At 58.5% G+C, this 13,933-nt stretch overlaps 3 protein-coding genes and 1 non-coding gene across 4 annotated transcripts; 1 reads left to right on the forward strand and 3 right to left on the reverse strand.

Moving 5' to 3' along the window:
• The first annotated feature begins 2 nt into the window (after positions 1 to 2).
• On the forward strand, positions 3 to 6,040 carry PCYOX1 (prenylcysteine oxidase 1). Its single transcript, XM_056508856.1, has 7 exons — positions 3 to 77; positions 1,124 to 1,263; positions 2,101 to 2,307; positions 2,944 to 3,118; positions 3,428 to 3,639; positions 3,764 to 3,916; positions 4,284 to 6,040. Exons 2-7 carry the CDS (start codon positions 1,179 to 1,181, stop codon positions 4,940 to 4,942), a joined length of 1,491 nt encoding a protein of 496 aa, XP_056364831.1. The 5' UTR covers positions 3 to 77; positions 1,124 to 1,178; the 3' UTR covers positions 4,943 to 6,040.
• TRNAG-CCC (transfer RNA glycine (anticodon CCC)) lies at positions 1,003 to 1,073 on the reverse strand. The gene has a single exon. It is a non-coding gene; the product is annotated as a tRNA-Gly (tRNA).
• Positions 6,041 to 6,184: 144 nt separating the features above from the next.
• On the reverse strand, positions 6,185 to 8,870 carry SNRPG (small nuclear ribonucleoprotein polypeptide G). The gene is made up of 4 exons (XM_056508857.1): positions 8,784 to 8,870; positions 8,501 to 8,523; positions 7,783 to 7,907; positions 6,185 to 6,353 (listed from the first exon to the last, which is right to left on the reverse strand). Exons 1-4 carry the CDS (start codon positions 8,813 to 8,815, stop codon positions 6,303 to 6,305), a joined length of 231 nt encoding a protein of 76 aa, XP_056364832.1. The 5' UTR covers positions 8,816 to 8,870; the 3' UTR covers positions 6,185 to 6,302.
• A 1,006-nt stretch (positions 8,871 to 9,876) lies between these two features.
• On the reverse strand, positions 9,877 to 13,567 carry FAM136A (family with sequence similarity 136 member A). Its single transcript, XM_056508858.1, has 4 exons — positions 13,430 to 13,567; positions 10,805 to 10,945; positions 9,949 to 10,162; positions 9,877 to 9,916 (listed from the first exon to the last, which is right to left on the reverse strand). Exons 1-3 carry the CDS (start codon positions 13,514 to 13,516, stop codon positions 9,974 to 9,976), a joined length of 417 nt encoding a protein of 138 aa, XP_056364833.1. The 5' UTR covers positions 13,517 to 13,567; the 3' UTR covers positions 9,877 to 9,916; positions 9,949 to 9,973.
• Positions 13,568 to 13,933: the final 366 nt, after the last annotated feature.

The following is a 13,933-nucleotide window of genomic DNA, read 5'->3' on the forward strand; positions in this document are numbered from 1 at the left end:
GGAGAGCGCGGGAACGGCGCGGGGACGCGCGGCCGCTCCGCGCATGCGCGGCCGTGAGGGGACGGCGATAAGAAGTGGTGAGAATTGATTTAAAATAAAGGCGTTAAAAATAAAAGGGGTGAGAAATGAAGGGGGAGGAAATAAAGGGCTTGGAAATAAAAGGGTTCATAGGAAAGCGCTTAAAAGGGGGGTCAAAAGGCATCAGCGTGGCAAATGGCAATAAAAGTGTGAAAATGAAAGTGTTAAAAAAAACGGAATTTAAAATTCAGGAATTAAAAAGAAAATAATTAAAAGGAGTTAAAACCGCGGTGGAAAGGGATATGAGGGCATCAAGAATGGGGCAGCAGAGCTGGGAAATAAAAATAAAGGGAATTAAAGTAAAGGAGTTAAAAGTAAAGGAGCTAAAGGAGTTAAAATAGAGGCATTTGAAATGAAGGAGTTTAAAATTACAGGGTTAAAAATGAAAGAATTGGAAGTAAAGTCGCGGTGAAAAGGGACATGTGGGCATTGGGGTGGGGAAATAAAGCTTATAAAATACAGGGACTAAAAAAAAATTACTAAAATAAAGTAATTAAAATAAACGAATTAAAATTTATTAATTAAAGGAATAAATTAAGGATTTAAAAATGAAATAATTAAAAGTGAAGGGTTTATAAGCAGGGTGAAAAGGTTTCGTGTGGGGACAGGGAAGAGAGGCTTAGGGGAAGGGGGAAAATAAAAATAGAAGAGTTAATGTAAGGTAGCTAAAAATAAAGGACTTTACAAGAAAAGGGCTTAAACGAAAGGACTTTAAAACGAAAATTAAAATAATTAAAAGTAAAGGGATTAAAAGCAGGGTGAAAAGGTACATTTGGGCACCAAGAAAGTGAGTGTCTTCTACAAGGGCAGGAAAATTAAAATAAAGGAGTTAAACTAAAGTGATTTTAAGTAAAGGATGTACAATACAGGAAATAAAGGAGAGAGTTTAGGAATAAAACAGTTCAGCGGGACGCAAAACGTGAGTGCGCCGCCCGGGAATCGAACCCGGGTCGCAAGAATGGGAATCTTGCATGATACCACTACACCAGCGGCGCGGGTGGTGGAGTTTTATTTTTCGTGTCCTTGATATTTCTGGCGCCCGCAGTCCGCCCGGGCCGCGCTCCCGGCCCGCCCATCGCCCTCTGCCCTTCTCCGGCGCCATGTCGGGCCTCGGCTGGCTCCTGCTGCTGCTCGCCGCGCTCTGCCCGCCCGCCCTGAGCCTCCGCAATGCGCCCTCCAAGATCGGTGCGGCGGCGGACGGGGGGCGTGAGGGGAAGGCGGGAGGGATCTGTGAGGGGGGAGATTGAGGGGGGATCTGCTGCAGGGGGTGTGGGGGTCGTCCCTTGAAGGGATTTGGGGGAGAAGCTGAGGGGATCTGTGAGGGGAGAGTGGAATCCTTTGAGGGGATCCGCGAGGAAAATGTGAGGGGAGGATCCTTTAAGGGCGCTTGAGGGGATCTGTCATGGAAGGCCCGTGAGGGGGTCATGGGGAGATGTCCCCTGAGGGATCTGTGAGGGTCACCTTGAGGGTGTGAGGGGGATCCTTGGATGGCATCTGTGAGGAAGGTGCCATGGGGGGACTCCTCAAGGCCTTTGAAGGTCAAGGGGGCGGCCCGTGAGGGGATCTTTGATGGGCAGGGGATATGAGAGGGGAATCTCTTGAGGGGATTGGGGTGGGGATACACTGAGGCATCTTTGAGGGGATTTGGATATGAGGGAGGGTCTCTTGAGGTGATTGGGATTGGGGGTGGCCGTGAGGCATCTTTGAGGGGAATGGGATATGAGGGGGATCTCTTGAGGGGATTGGGGTGCAGGGGGCCATGAGGGATCTTTGAGGGGAATGGGATATGAGGGGGATCTCTTGAGGGGATTGGGGTGCAGGGGGCCATGAGGGATCTTTGAGGGGAATGGGATATGAGGGGGATCTCTTGAGGGGATTGGGGTGCAGGGGGCCATGAGGGATCTTGGAGGGGGTTCCCGTGAGGAGATCTGTGCTGCAGGGTTCTGTGAGGGCTCTCTGGGGCAGGGTGTGAGAACGGGGGCGTTCCTGGGGCTGTGAATGTGACCGTGCCCGTTTCTCCAGCCGTGGTGGGCGGCGGGATCGGCGGCTCGGCCGCCGCCTATTTCCTGCGGCAGAAGTTCGGCCAGGGCGTGCAGCTGCACGTGCTGGAGAAGGGAGTGCTGGGCGGCCGCCTGCACACGCTGGACATGGAGGGGGCCACCTACGAGGCTGGGGGGTCCGTGATCCACCCCCTCAACCTGCACATGAAGCATTTCGTCAAGGAGCTTGGTGAGCAGGGAACCCCCACCCTGACATGTCCCAGTCCTAAAATTGTCCCCCTTGGGTGCTCTGGGTCCCACTCTGCTGGGGAACATCCCTTGAGAAAACAAGGCTTGGTAGCCCCTTATCCATCCCCAGTAGCCCCCATATCCTTATTCAGTAGTCTCACTTCTTTCCCAATAACCCCCACATCCTTCCCCAATAGTTCTTCTTTTCCCAATATCCCCCCCATATACTTCCCTAATAATCACCAATTAATTTCTTAATAATAAATTAATAATTAATAATTTCTCCAATGTCCCTCCCCCACAGGCCATTTTCCTTTCCAAAGAGCCCCCCATCACCTCCCCCATGCCCCCTTTGCTTCCCCATCCCCACTCCAGGCAAAGAAAACCCACATCCCAATGGGAATGGTCTCTCCTTTCCCCACAGGTGACCCACTAATGGTATCATAAAGGTCCAAAACTCACCTCCAATCATTCCCTGGCCCATGATCAAGGGCTAATTGATTGCCCTTTCCATGCTTTGGGACTCCAATCTTCACTCACCCTTATCAGCATGAAGCCAGGTTATTTCAGAAGTTAAAATTGAGGTGGAATAGCCCTAACTTTCCCTAAATTGCCTTTTTCTGTCCTTTTCCCAAAGGCCTCTCAGTCTCCTCAGTCCAGGGCGGCCTCGCGGGTGTTTACAACGGGGAGGAATTTGTGTTTGAGGAGAGCAGCTGGTCCTTCATCAACCTCCTCAAGCTGCTCTGGCACTATGGCCTCAACTCCCTGCGCATGTCCATGTGGGTGGAGGACATCCTGGACAAGTTCATGAGGTGGGTTGGGGTCCTGAGGGGGAAATGACCTTAAAAACACCTCATTGCATGGGCAGAGATGCCTTCCACTATCCCAGATTGCTCCAAGCTCCGTCCAGCCTGGTCTTGGACACTTCCAGGGGTAGGGCAGCCACAGCTTCTCTGGGAAAACTGTGCCAGAGCCTCTCCACTTCCATAAAAAATCCCCAATACCCAGCCTAAACCTCCCCTCTTTGTCCTGCTGCTCCCACAAAGCCACCCCATGAGATCCCCTGCAGCTGCCAGGGTCCCAGAGCTCATTAACAGAGACCATTTCTTGTCTGATTAAAGGATCTACCGGTACCAGATGCACGACTACGCCTTCAGCAGCAACGAGCGCCTGCTCCACGCCCTGGGAGGCGACGACTTCGCCCGGCTGCTCAACCAGACCATCGATGAGGCCATGCAGAAAGCAGGCTTCTCCCAGAAATTCATCAATGAGGTGGTTTGTCCAGTCATGAGGGTGGATTATGGCCAAGGTGTCACCATCAATGGCTTTGTAGGTGAGTGTGGGCAGCGTCCCATCCTGGCTCAGGATGGCTTCAAGCTCTGGATGTTTGTCCCCCCTGATTTTGCAGTTTGTTTTTCCAGTGTTTCCCTGCTCTGACAGTGCTGGTTTCCTTGCAGGTGCTGTGTCCCTGGCCGGGGCACAGGCAGGCCTTTGGTCAGTGAAAGGGGGGAACAAACTTGTCTGCTCTGGCCTCATCTACTCCTCCAAGGCCGAGGTTATCCCGGGAACAGTCGTGTCCATAGAGCCAAAAACCAGAACCAGGCGTGGCGGTGAGTGGGGCTGGAATTCCCTTCAGTGGGGAGGGGTGGAGACTGACCTTGGCCAATTGGGGGTTTCAAAGTGAAAATTCCTTCCTGGGAGGGAGGGGCTGGGATGGAATTCTAGAGAATTCTGTGGCTGTCCCTGCATCCCTGGAAGTGTCCAAGGCCAGGCTGGATGGGGCTTGGAACAAGGACAGAGGAAGGTGTCCCTGCCATAGAACTGCATGGACTTTAGGATCCCTTCCAATCCAAACCATTCCATGAAAACAGGGCTCAAAACCCAGCTGTACAAATTCATAAACCCAAATATGAGGTTCCAGGGACGGTCAGGATTCCCTCCCAGCACGGATCAGGATAACTGAGCTGTTCTCCGCAGGGGAGCCGGTGAAGCTCTACGAGGTCACCTACAACACGTCCTCGGGGCTGGCGGGGGACACGTACGACATGGTGCTGATCGCGGCCCCGCTCGGCCGCAAGCTGGCCAACATCACCTTCCGCAACTTCGACCCTCCCATCCCGGAATTCCCCAACCCCTTCCACCAGACCGTCACCACCCTGGTGCACGGGCGCTTGAACACCTCCTTCTTCGGCTACAGCGACCCCCAGGCTTTTCACCTGGGGGCCATTTTCACCACGGACAACCCCAAGCTGTTCATCAACAGCCTGAGCGTGGTGTCCCCCGCGGGGGACGCGGCCACGGGCGGGAAGCTGCCCTTGCAGTCGGCCGTCTGGAAGGTGTTTTCCAAGGAAGAGCTCACCAAGGAGCAGCTCAATTTGCTCTTCTCCTCCTACGACTCGGTGAAGGTGAAGCCGTGGTTGGCGTATCCCCAGTACAGCCCTCCCGAGAAGTTCCCTCCCATCGTCCTGCACGAGCAGCTGTACTACCTGAACGGGCTGGAGCGCGCCGCCAGCGCCATGGAGATCAGCGCCGTCGCCGCCCGCAACGCCGCCCTGCTCGCCTTCCACCGCTGGCACGGCCACAGCGCCAGCGTCGACCAGGAGGACCTGCACGAGAAGCTCAAAACGGAGCTCTGAGACCCCCCCCGGGGCTAATTAACACTGATAACTCTGTGCTTCCCCCCTCTGAGGAGGTGTTCTGTAGGATCGTAGCATCCTTAAAGCTGGAAGACTTTCAAGATGATCGAGACCATCAAGATCTTCAAGACCTTCAGGATCATCAAGACCTTCAAGATTAAGACCTTCAAGACAGCCAAGTAATTAACACCAATAAAGTCTTGGCTTTGCCCCTCCAAGGACGTGTTTTATAGGATCATGGCATCCTTAAAGTTGGAAGACTTTCAAGATGATCAAGACCATCAAGATTATCAAGACCTTCAAGATCAAGACCTTCAAGACAGCCAGGTAATGAACAACAATGAATTCTGTGCTTTGCCCCTCCAAGGAGGTGTTTGGTAGGATCATGGGATCCTTAAAGTTGGAAGACTCTCAAGATGATCAAGACCTTCAAGATCATCAACATCTTCAGGACAGGCAATTAACAGCCAGATAATTAACACCAATAAACTGGGCTTTGCCCCTCTAAGGAGGTGTTTTGTAAGGATCCCATCCATGAGATCCTTAAAGTTGGAAGATCTTCAAGACCTTCAAGATGCCATAATTAACATTAATGAACTTTGTGCTTTGCCCCTCCAAGGAGGCGTTTCATAAAACCATGGAATCCTTAAGGTTGGAAGAGCTTCAAGAACTTCAAGACCATCAGTATTATCAAGACCTTCAAGAACATCAAAACCTTCAAGACCTTCAGGATCTTCAAGATCGTAACTCATCTTGAACTCCCTCAGTGCCACCTGGGAGCTGTTTGGCCAACTCAGGAGGGAGCAGGAGCACTGAGGCGTTCCCAAGTAAGCAAATTCCTGAGTTTTCCTCAAATTCCTTGGTTTATCCCTGTCTGACATTAGGGAATTCATTAAAAGTGCCATATTGATCCCAAAAGTGCTCTCCAGCTGGGAATATCAACTTCCTGGCTGTCCCTTCCTGTGCCCCAACTTTTCCAAAGGAATTATTCCTCAGCGTGGAAACTGGGAGCTGCCAGAATGGGTGGGAAAGAGGAAAAACCACCAATATCCATTGCTGTGTTGAGGTATGAAGGAGGTAATAAAGAATTGAACAACCTGAGCGTTTTTTAAGGAGAAAACCACCAAAATTAGCACAGAGTTAACAGGCACTTCAGTTAATTTAAGTTTTCCATGAGTTTTCCTGGGATTTGGAGCAGAATTAACACCCAGCTCCCAAAAAGTGATGCGAGAAAGGCTTGAGTTAGGTCAACCATTACAAAATTGATTTAATTACAAAAACAAAATAATTGTACACTTGTGAGAGGTGTCTTGGACAAGGGAATGGAACCAGTGGGTCAGCATTTGGGGTTTCCTGGGGTTTATACTCGTTCCAAAGCTTCCAGCATGATGATGCTGTTCCCTCGGATCACCTGGAAGGGGGAAGGTGAGAGCTGTTACCTCTGATCTAAGAGTTCCTTCCTTCCAGTTTATTTCCCCAAAAATCCTTGAAAAATTGGCTGGAATTCCCCCACAAGGATAGATAAGGACAGATTTTAACCCTGAATCCCCAAGGATCACAGGATCCCAGAATTCTTGAGGGTGGAAAAGACCTCTGGGTTCTGAGTCAAACCTTTCCATCCATCCATCCATCCATCCATCCATCCATCCATCCATCCATCCATCCATCCAGGTGTTTCCAGCCTTCACCTCTCTGAGGAGAAGCACCCAAAGGTCTGTTGAATTCCCAGCTGGCACATCCCAAACCTGTTCCTCACCAAACTTCCTGCTCATTTTGCACATATTGGTTCCACCAGTGCTCCCAGCAGAACTCACACCATGCTCTCAGTGCTCCCCGGGGCTCTCACACCAGTGCTCCCAGTGGCTCTCACACCACACTCCCAGTGCTCCCAGCAGCACTCACACCACGCTCCCAGTGCTCCCAGCAGCACTCACACCACGCTCCCAGTTCTCCCAGCAGCACTCACATCACGCTCCCAGCAGCACTCACATCACGCTCCCAGTGCTCCCAGCAGCACTCACACCACGCTCCCAGTGCTCCCAGCTGCACTCACACCACACTCCCAGTGCTCCCAGTGCTCCCAGTAGCACTCACACCACGCTCCCAGTGCTCCCAGTTCTCCCAGCAGCACTCACATCACGCTCCCAGTGTCTCTCACACCACGCTCCCAGTGCTCCCAGCAGCACTCACACCATGTTCCCAGCACTCCCAGTAACACTTACACCACACTCCCAGTGCTCCCAGTTCTCCCAGCAGCACTCACACTACACTCCCAGTGCTCCCAGCAGCACTCACACCACACTCCCAGTGTCTCTCACACCACACTCCCAGTGCTCCCAGCAGCACTCATCACCACGCTCCCAGTACTCCCGGTGTCTCCCAGTGTCTCTCACACCACGCTCCCAGTGCTCCCAGCTGCACTCACACCACGCTCCCAGTGCTCCCAGCACTCCCAGCAGCACTCACACCACGCTCCCAGTGCTCCCAGCAGCACTCACACCACGCTCCCAGTGCTCCCAGTGCTCCCAGCAGCACTCACACCACGCTCCCAGCGCTCCCAGCAGCACTCACACCACGCTCCCAGTGCTCCCAGCACTCCCAGCAGCACTCACACCACGCTCCCAGTGCTCCCAGCAGCACTCACACCACGCTCCCAGCGCTCCCAGCAGCACTCACACCACACTCCCAGTGCTCCCAGTGCTCCCAGTAGCACTCACACCACGCTCCCAGTGCTCCCAGTGCTCCCAGCAGCACTCACACCACACTCCCAGTGCTCCCAGCGCTCCCAGCAGCACTCACACCACGCTCCCAGTGCTCCCAGCGCTCCCAGCTGCACTCACCACCATGCCGATGTTGTTCTGCTGCCCGCCCGGCGCCATCTCCACGCACTCGTCGATGACGAGGTTCATGAAGGGGTCGAAGCCCCGCAGGATGCCCTGCACGTGCCGGCCGCCGTTCAGCTTCACTGCGGGGAACGGGGAACGGGGAACCTGCCGTGTTAGCCAGGGACAGCCCCGACCGCGGGGACCCCAACGGGGAGCGGGGCCCGCGGGGGATGGAGGGGGGGATGGATGGAGGGATGGATGGATGGATCAATGAACCACAACCCTTAATGGGTAAGGAAAAGGGGACAAAAGCTAATTTTCAACTCATAGCTAAATTACTGAATTATGGTTTAAATTAATGAATTAGAATTTTTATTTATTGAGTTGCAAGGCCTGAAATCAGTCAGGGCCTGCTGCAGGGCCAGAAACCAGGATCCCCTCCCTGGGCACCGTGAGGGGTGGGCGGGGGTCCCCAAAAGGGGGCGAGGGGCTCAGGAGTCCCCCATAGCGGGGCCGTGGAGGGTCCCCATAACCGGGCGAGGGGCTCAGGAGTCCCCCATAGCGGGGCCGTGGAGGGTCCCCATAACCGGGTGAGGGGCTCAGGAGTCCCCCATAGCGGGGCCGTGGAGGGTCCCCATAACCCGGCATTGCTGGGGCCGTGAAGGGGATCGGGGCGGGCGGGACTCCCCGGGCACCGCGAGGGGATCGCGGTGGGATCAGTTCCAGAACTCACACGACAGCTTCTTGTCCATGAACCTGTAACGAGATGGCAGAGGGTCAGCACCGGGTGGGGACGGGGCAAGAGACCCCGCACCCCTCCATTATCCCCTCACGACTCTGGGCGAACCGCCCCCCCGCCGCCATGACACCGGGCCTCGCGGTGCACGCCGGGACACCGGCAAGCGGCGACCGCGCCGTTCCGGGCCCGCTTCCCCCCGCACCGCCGCCGGCTCCCCGCTCCCCCGGCTCCCCGCTCCCCTCGCTCCCCGGCCCGGCCCCGGCGCCCCCCGACCCACTTCTTCAGCTCGGGCGGGTGCGCTTTGCTCATGGCTCCCACAGCCCCCGGCCCGTCTCTGCCGCACGCCGCGCTCTGACGTCAGCGCGCCGTGCGTTTTCCCGCGCCAGCCAATGGCAGCCGCGCGCGCCTTCCCGCCGCGCCGCCCCCGCAGCCAATGGCGGCCCGCGGCGCGCTACCGCACTCACCCGAGTAGCGGCGCACACAGCGGAAGGCAGCCGGGTGGTACGAATGAAAAACAGGGTGCGGTGAGGGAAATGCGCGGCTACAAGGGGAGGTACGGCGGCATGGCAGCCATACCGTACAGTGCGTGTGTGCACGTGTGTGTGCTCACCTGTGCACGCGTGTGTGTGACTGTGAGTGCGTGTGCTCAGGTGCACACGTGTGTGTGTGTCTATGTCCACCTGTGCATACGTTTGTGTGTGCGTCCACATGTGCCCAGGTATGTGTGTGTCCCGGTGCACACCTACGTGTGCGTCCATGTTCACACGTGTGCCCACCTGTGTGTGTGAGTGCAGGTGTGCTTGGCCTGGGATCACACCCTGCACACGCTCGGGGTCCCCAGGTGCACTGCACACACACCAGGGTCACCCTGTCCCTTGCACACACACACTGGGACACCCCAAGCCTGGCACAGCGCACGCCTGGGTCACCCCATACCTGCACCCACACTGTGCCCAAGCATGCCCCTCATCACCTGCAGTGTCCCTCATCACCCACCCCATCACCCCCCAATGCCCCTCATCACCTGCAGTGTCCCCTCATCACCCACCCCATCATCCCCAATGCCCCTCATCACCTGCAGTGTCCCCTCATCACCCACCCCATCATCCCCAATGCCCCTCATCACCTGCAGTGCCCCTCTCAGAGCCCCTCATTGTCCCCAGAGCCCCCCCAGTGCCCCCCATTGCCACTCCAGTGCCCCCATCACCTGCAGTGTCCCCTCATCACCCATCTCATCATCCCCAGAGTGCCTCCCATCACCTGCAGTGTCCCCTCACTGCTTACCCCTCTCAGAGTCCCCCATCACCCCCAGTTCCCCCCATCACCCCCAGTGCCCCCCATTTCCCCCCACAGCACCCGCGGTTTTTGGGAGGTGCCACCTGGCTTTAATGATCGCGCAGAGTGTCCCCGGGGTGTCCCTGGGGGTGTCCCTGGGTGCCCCAGGGTGCCCCAGGGGTGGCCCCGGTGTCACTGCTGGATGCTGGCCAGCCCGTCCCGCATCTTCTTGGCCATGGCGGGCACGAGGCGCAGGTGCTGCTCGCCGCAGGTGGCCAGGCAGGCGTCCAGCTGGCCCCGCACGCGCGGCTCCGAGCCCCCCGAGTCCAGAGCGTCCTTGGCCTGGTCCGAGCACTGCAGCGAGCAGCGGCTCAGCCGGTCCTGGGGACAGCCGGTCAGCTGGGGGCACTGGGATGGACTGGGGGCACTGGGGACAGCCGGTCAGCGGGCACTGGGGGCACTGGGATGGACTGGGGGCACTGGGGACAGCCGGTCAGCTGGGGGCACTGGGATGGACTGGGGACACTGGGGACAGCCGGTCAGCTGGGGGCACTGGGATGGACTGCGATGGACTGGGATGGACTGGGGACACTGGGGACAGCCGGTCAGCTGGGGGCACTGGGATGGACTGGGGGCACTGGGGACAGCCGGTCAGCGGGCACTGGGGGCACTGGGATGGACTGCGATGGACTGGGGGCACTGGGGACAGCCGGTCAGCTGGGGGCACTGGGATGGACTGGGGGCACTGGGGACAGCCGGTCAGCGGGCACTGGCAGCACTGGGATAGACTGGGATGGACTGAGGACACTGGGGACACTGGGGACAGCCGGTCAGCTGGGGGCACTGGGATGGACTGGGGACACTGGGGACAGCCGGTCAGCGGGCACTAGGGGCACTGGGATGGACTGGGGGCACTGGGATGGACTGGGATGGATTGGGGGGCACAGGACGTGCAGGGGCTGCAGGGATTTGGGGCTCGGGTCCTGCCCAGGGTCCCTGGGGGTCCCAGTGCCCCGTGCCCACCTGGAAGTGCTCGAGCTCGGCGGTGACGATGGCCTGGGCGCGGGCCAGGGGCGCGTGGCAGCGCTCGATGCAGCGCTGCACCTCCTGCATGGACGCGGCCGTGTCCTCGCAGCACCGCGCGCTGCAGCGGAACATGGCGCCCTGGGGACAGGGACAGAGAGCCTTGGGGACAGGGGACAGGGGGACAGGGGACAGAGAGCCATGGGGACAGGGACAGAGAGAAATGGGGACAGGGGACAGGGGGACAGGGGTTCAGAGAGCCATGGGGACAGGGACAGAGAGCCTTGGGGACAGGGGACAGGGAGCCCTGGGGACAGGGGACAGGGAGCCATGGGGACAGGGGACAGGGAGCCCTGGGGACAGGGACAGAGAGCCTTGGGGACAGGGGACAGAGAGAAATGGGGACAGGGACAGAGAGCCTTGGGGACAGGGGACAGAGAGCCATGGGGACAGGGACAGAGAGAAATGGGGACAGGGGACAGAGAGCCTTGGGGACAGGGACAGAGAGCCCTGGGGACAGGGGACAGAGAGCCATGGGGACAGGGGGACAGGGAGCCATGGGGACACGGGGACAGAGAGCCTTGGGGACAGGGGACAGGGAGCCATGGGGACACGGGGACAGGGAGCCCTGGGGACAGGGACAGAGAGCCCTGGGGACAGGGGACAGAGAGCCATGGGGACAGGGGACAGAGAGCCATGGGGACATGGGGACAGGGAGCCATGGGGACAGGGGACAGGGGGACAGGGGTTCAGAGAGCCATGGGGACAGGGACAGGGAGCCTTGGGGACAGGGAGCCATGGGGACAGGGGTTCAGAGAGCCATGGGGACAGGGGACAGGGAGCCATGGGGACAGGGGACAGAGAGCCATGGGGACAGGGGACAGGGAGCCATGGGGACAGGGGTTCAGAGAGCCATGGGGACAGGGGTTCAGAGAGCCTTGGGGACAGGGGACGGGGAGCCATGGGGACAGGGGTTCAGAGAGCCTTGGGGACAGGGGACAGGGAGCCATGGGGACAGGGAGCCATGGGGACAGGGAGCCATGGGGACAGGGACAGAGAGCCTTGGGGACAGGGGACAGGGAGCCATGGGGACAGGGAGCCATGGGGACAGGGACAGAGAGCCTTGGGGACAGGGGACAGAGAGCCCTGGGGACAGGGGACAGGGAGCCATGGGGACACGGTCACAGAGAGCCCTGGGGACAGGGGACAGGGAGCCATGGGGACAGGGGGACACGGTCACAGAGAGCCATGGGGACAGGGGACAGAGAGCCATGGGGACAGGGACAGGGAGCCATGGGGACAGGGGACAGGGAGCCATGGGACACGGGGACAGAGAGCCATGGGGACAGGGGACAGGGAGCCCTGGGGACAGGGGACAGAGAGCCCTGGGGACAGGGGACAGAGAGCCATGGGACACGGGGACAGAGAGCCATGGGACACGGGGACACCATCACAGGGGCACCCTGGGGACACTGGACACCGTCACAGGGCACCCTGGGGACACCTGGGTGACAGGAGGCACCCCCAGGGACACCAGGGCTAGAGGGGCAGCAGGATGGGGGGCCCAGGGACACCTGGGGACAGTGGGGGTCAGAGGGGACACCATGGGGACATGGGAGGGGGGTGTGTTGTGGGGTACAAGAGATGAACTGGGGGCACAGGGAATGTTGGGGGGCACAGGAGATGAACTGGAGGACAATTTATTTTGGGGGCACAGGTGACGTACTGAGGGGGCACAGGGGGTGTTTTGGGGCACAGGGAATGTTGGGGGGGGGCACTGGAGATGACTGTGGGGGGGGCACAGGGTGTAGTTTTGGGCACAGGGTGTATTTTGGGGAGCACAGGGTTTATTTAGGGGACACAGGGTGCATTTTGGGGGGCATAGGATGTATTTTGGACACAGGGTGCATTTTGGGGCACAGGGTGTGTTTAGGGGGACCCAGGACGTGCCCTGGAGGTGTGCAGAGATTTTGGGGGCGGGGGACGACTCAGGGTTGTCCTGGGGGTCTCAGTGATTTGGGGGATCTCAATGAATTGGGGGGGGTCGCAAGGTGGGTATGGGGGAGTCTTAGTGAACTGGGGGTGTCTAAGTAAATTGGGGGTGTTTCAGTGAATTTGGGGGTGGGTCTCAGTGAATTGGGGAGAGTCTCAGTGAATTGGGGGGGGTCTCAGTCAATTGGAGGGTATCTCTATAAATTGTGGGGGAATCTCAGTGAATTGAGGGGGGTCCTCAATAAATTGGGGGGGTCTCAATAAATTGGGAGGGGGGTCTCAGTGTGTGTATGGGGCTAGTCTCAATAAATTTGGGGGGATCTCAACAAATTGGGGTGATCTCAATGAATTGGAGAGTGTCTCAATAAATTGGGGGGGGGTCTCAGTGAATTGGGGGGTGTCAATGAATTGGGGGAGTGTCTCAATAAATTGGGGGTCTCAATGAATTGGGAGGGGTCTCAGTGAATTGGGTGGGGGTCTCAGTGAATTTGGGGGGGGGTCCCCGTGCCGGTCCCGGCGCTGCCCGGGGCACCCACGTGTGCGCTCGGGGCTGCAGCAGCAGCGCCCGGAGCCCTCCCGGGTGTCCCCCCGGTGTCCCCCCGGTGTCCCCCCGGTGTCCCCCGTGCCCGGTACCTGCATGGCGCGGATCTGCTCCCGCTCCAGCCCCTGCACCGCGCTCTCCACCGCGGCCTGGACCCGGCCCTGCGCCGCCTCCGCCATGGGCTCTCCGTGCGCTCCGAGCCGCCCCGAACCCGCCCCGAACCCGCCCAGAATCCGGCCAGAACCCGCCCCGAACCCGCCCTAAACCCGACCCGGAACCGCCCCAAGCCCGCCCTAAAACCCGCCCTAAAACCCGTCCTAACACCCGCCCCAAACCCGCCCCGAACCCGCCCTAAAACCCGACCCGGAACCGCCCCAAGCCCGCCCTAAAACCCGCCCTAAAACCCGCCCTAAACCCGCCCTAAAACCTGCCCCGAACCCCGCCCAGAACCCGCCCTAAATCCGCCCAGAACCCGGCCAGAACCCGCCCTAAAACCCGCCCCAAACTCGGCCAGAACCCGCCCTAAAACCTGCCCCAAACCCGCCCTAAAACCTGCCCCGAAACCCGCCTTAAAACCCGCCCCAAACCCGGCCAGA

Source organism: Oenanthe melanoleuca, chromosome 22, assembly GCF_029582105.1.
Source record: "Oenanthe melanoleuca isolate GR-GAL-2019-014 chromosome 22, OMel1.0, whole genome shotgun sequence".
Taxonomy (NCBI): domain Eukaryota; kingdom Metazoa; phylum Chordata; class Aves; order Passeriformes; family Muscicapidae; genus Oenanthe; species Oenanthe melanoleuca.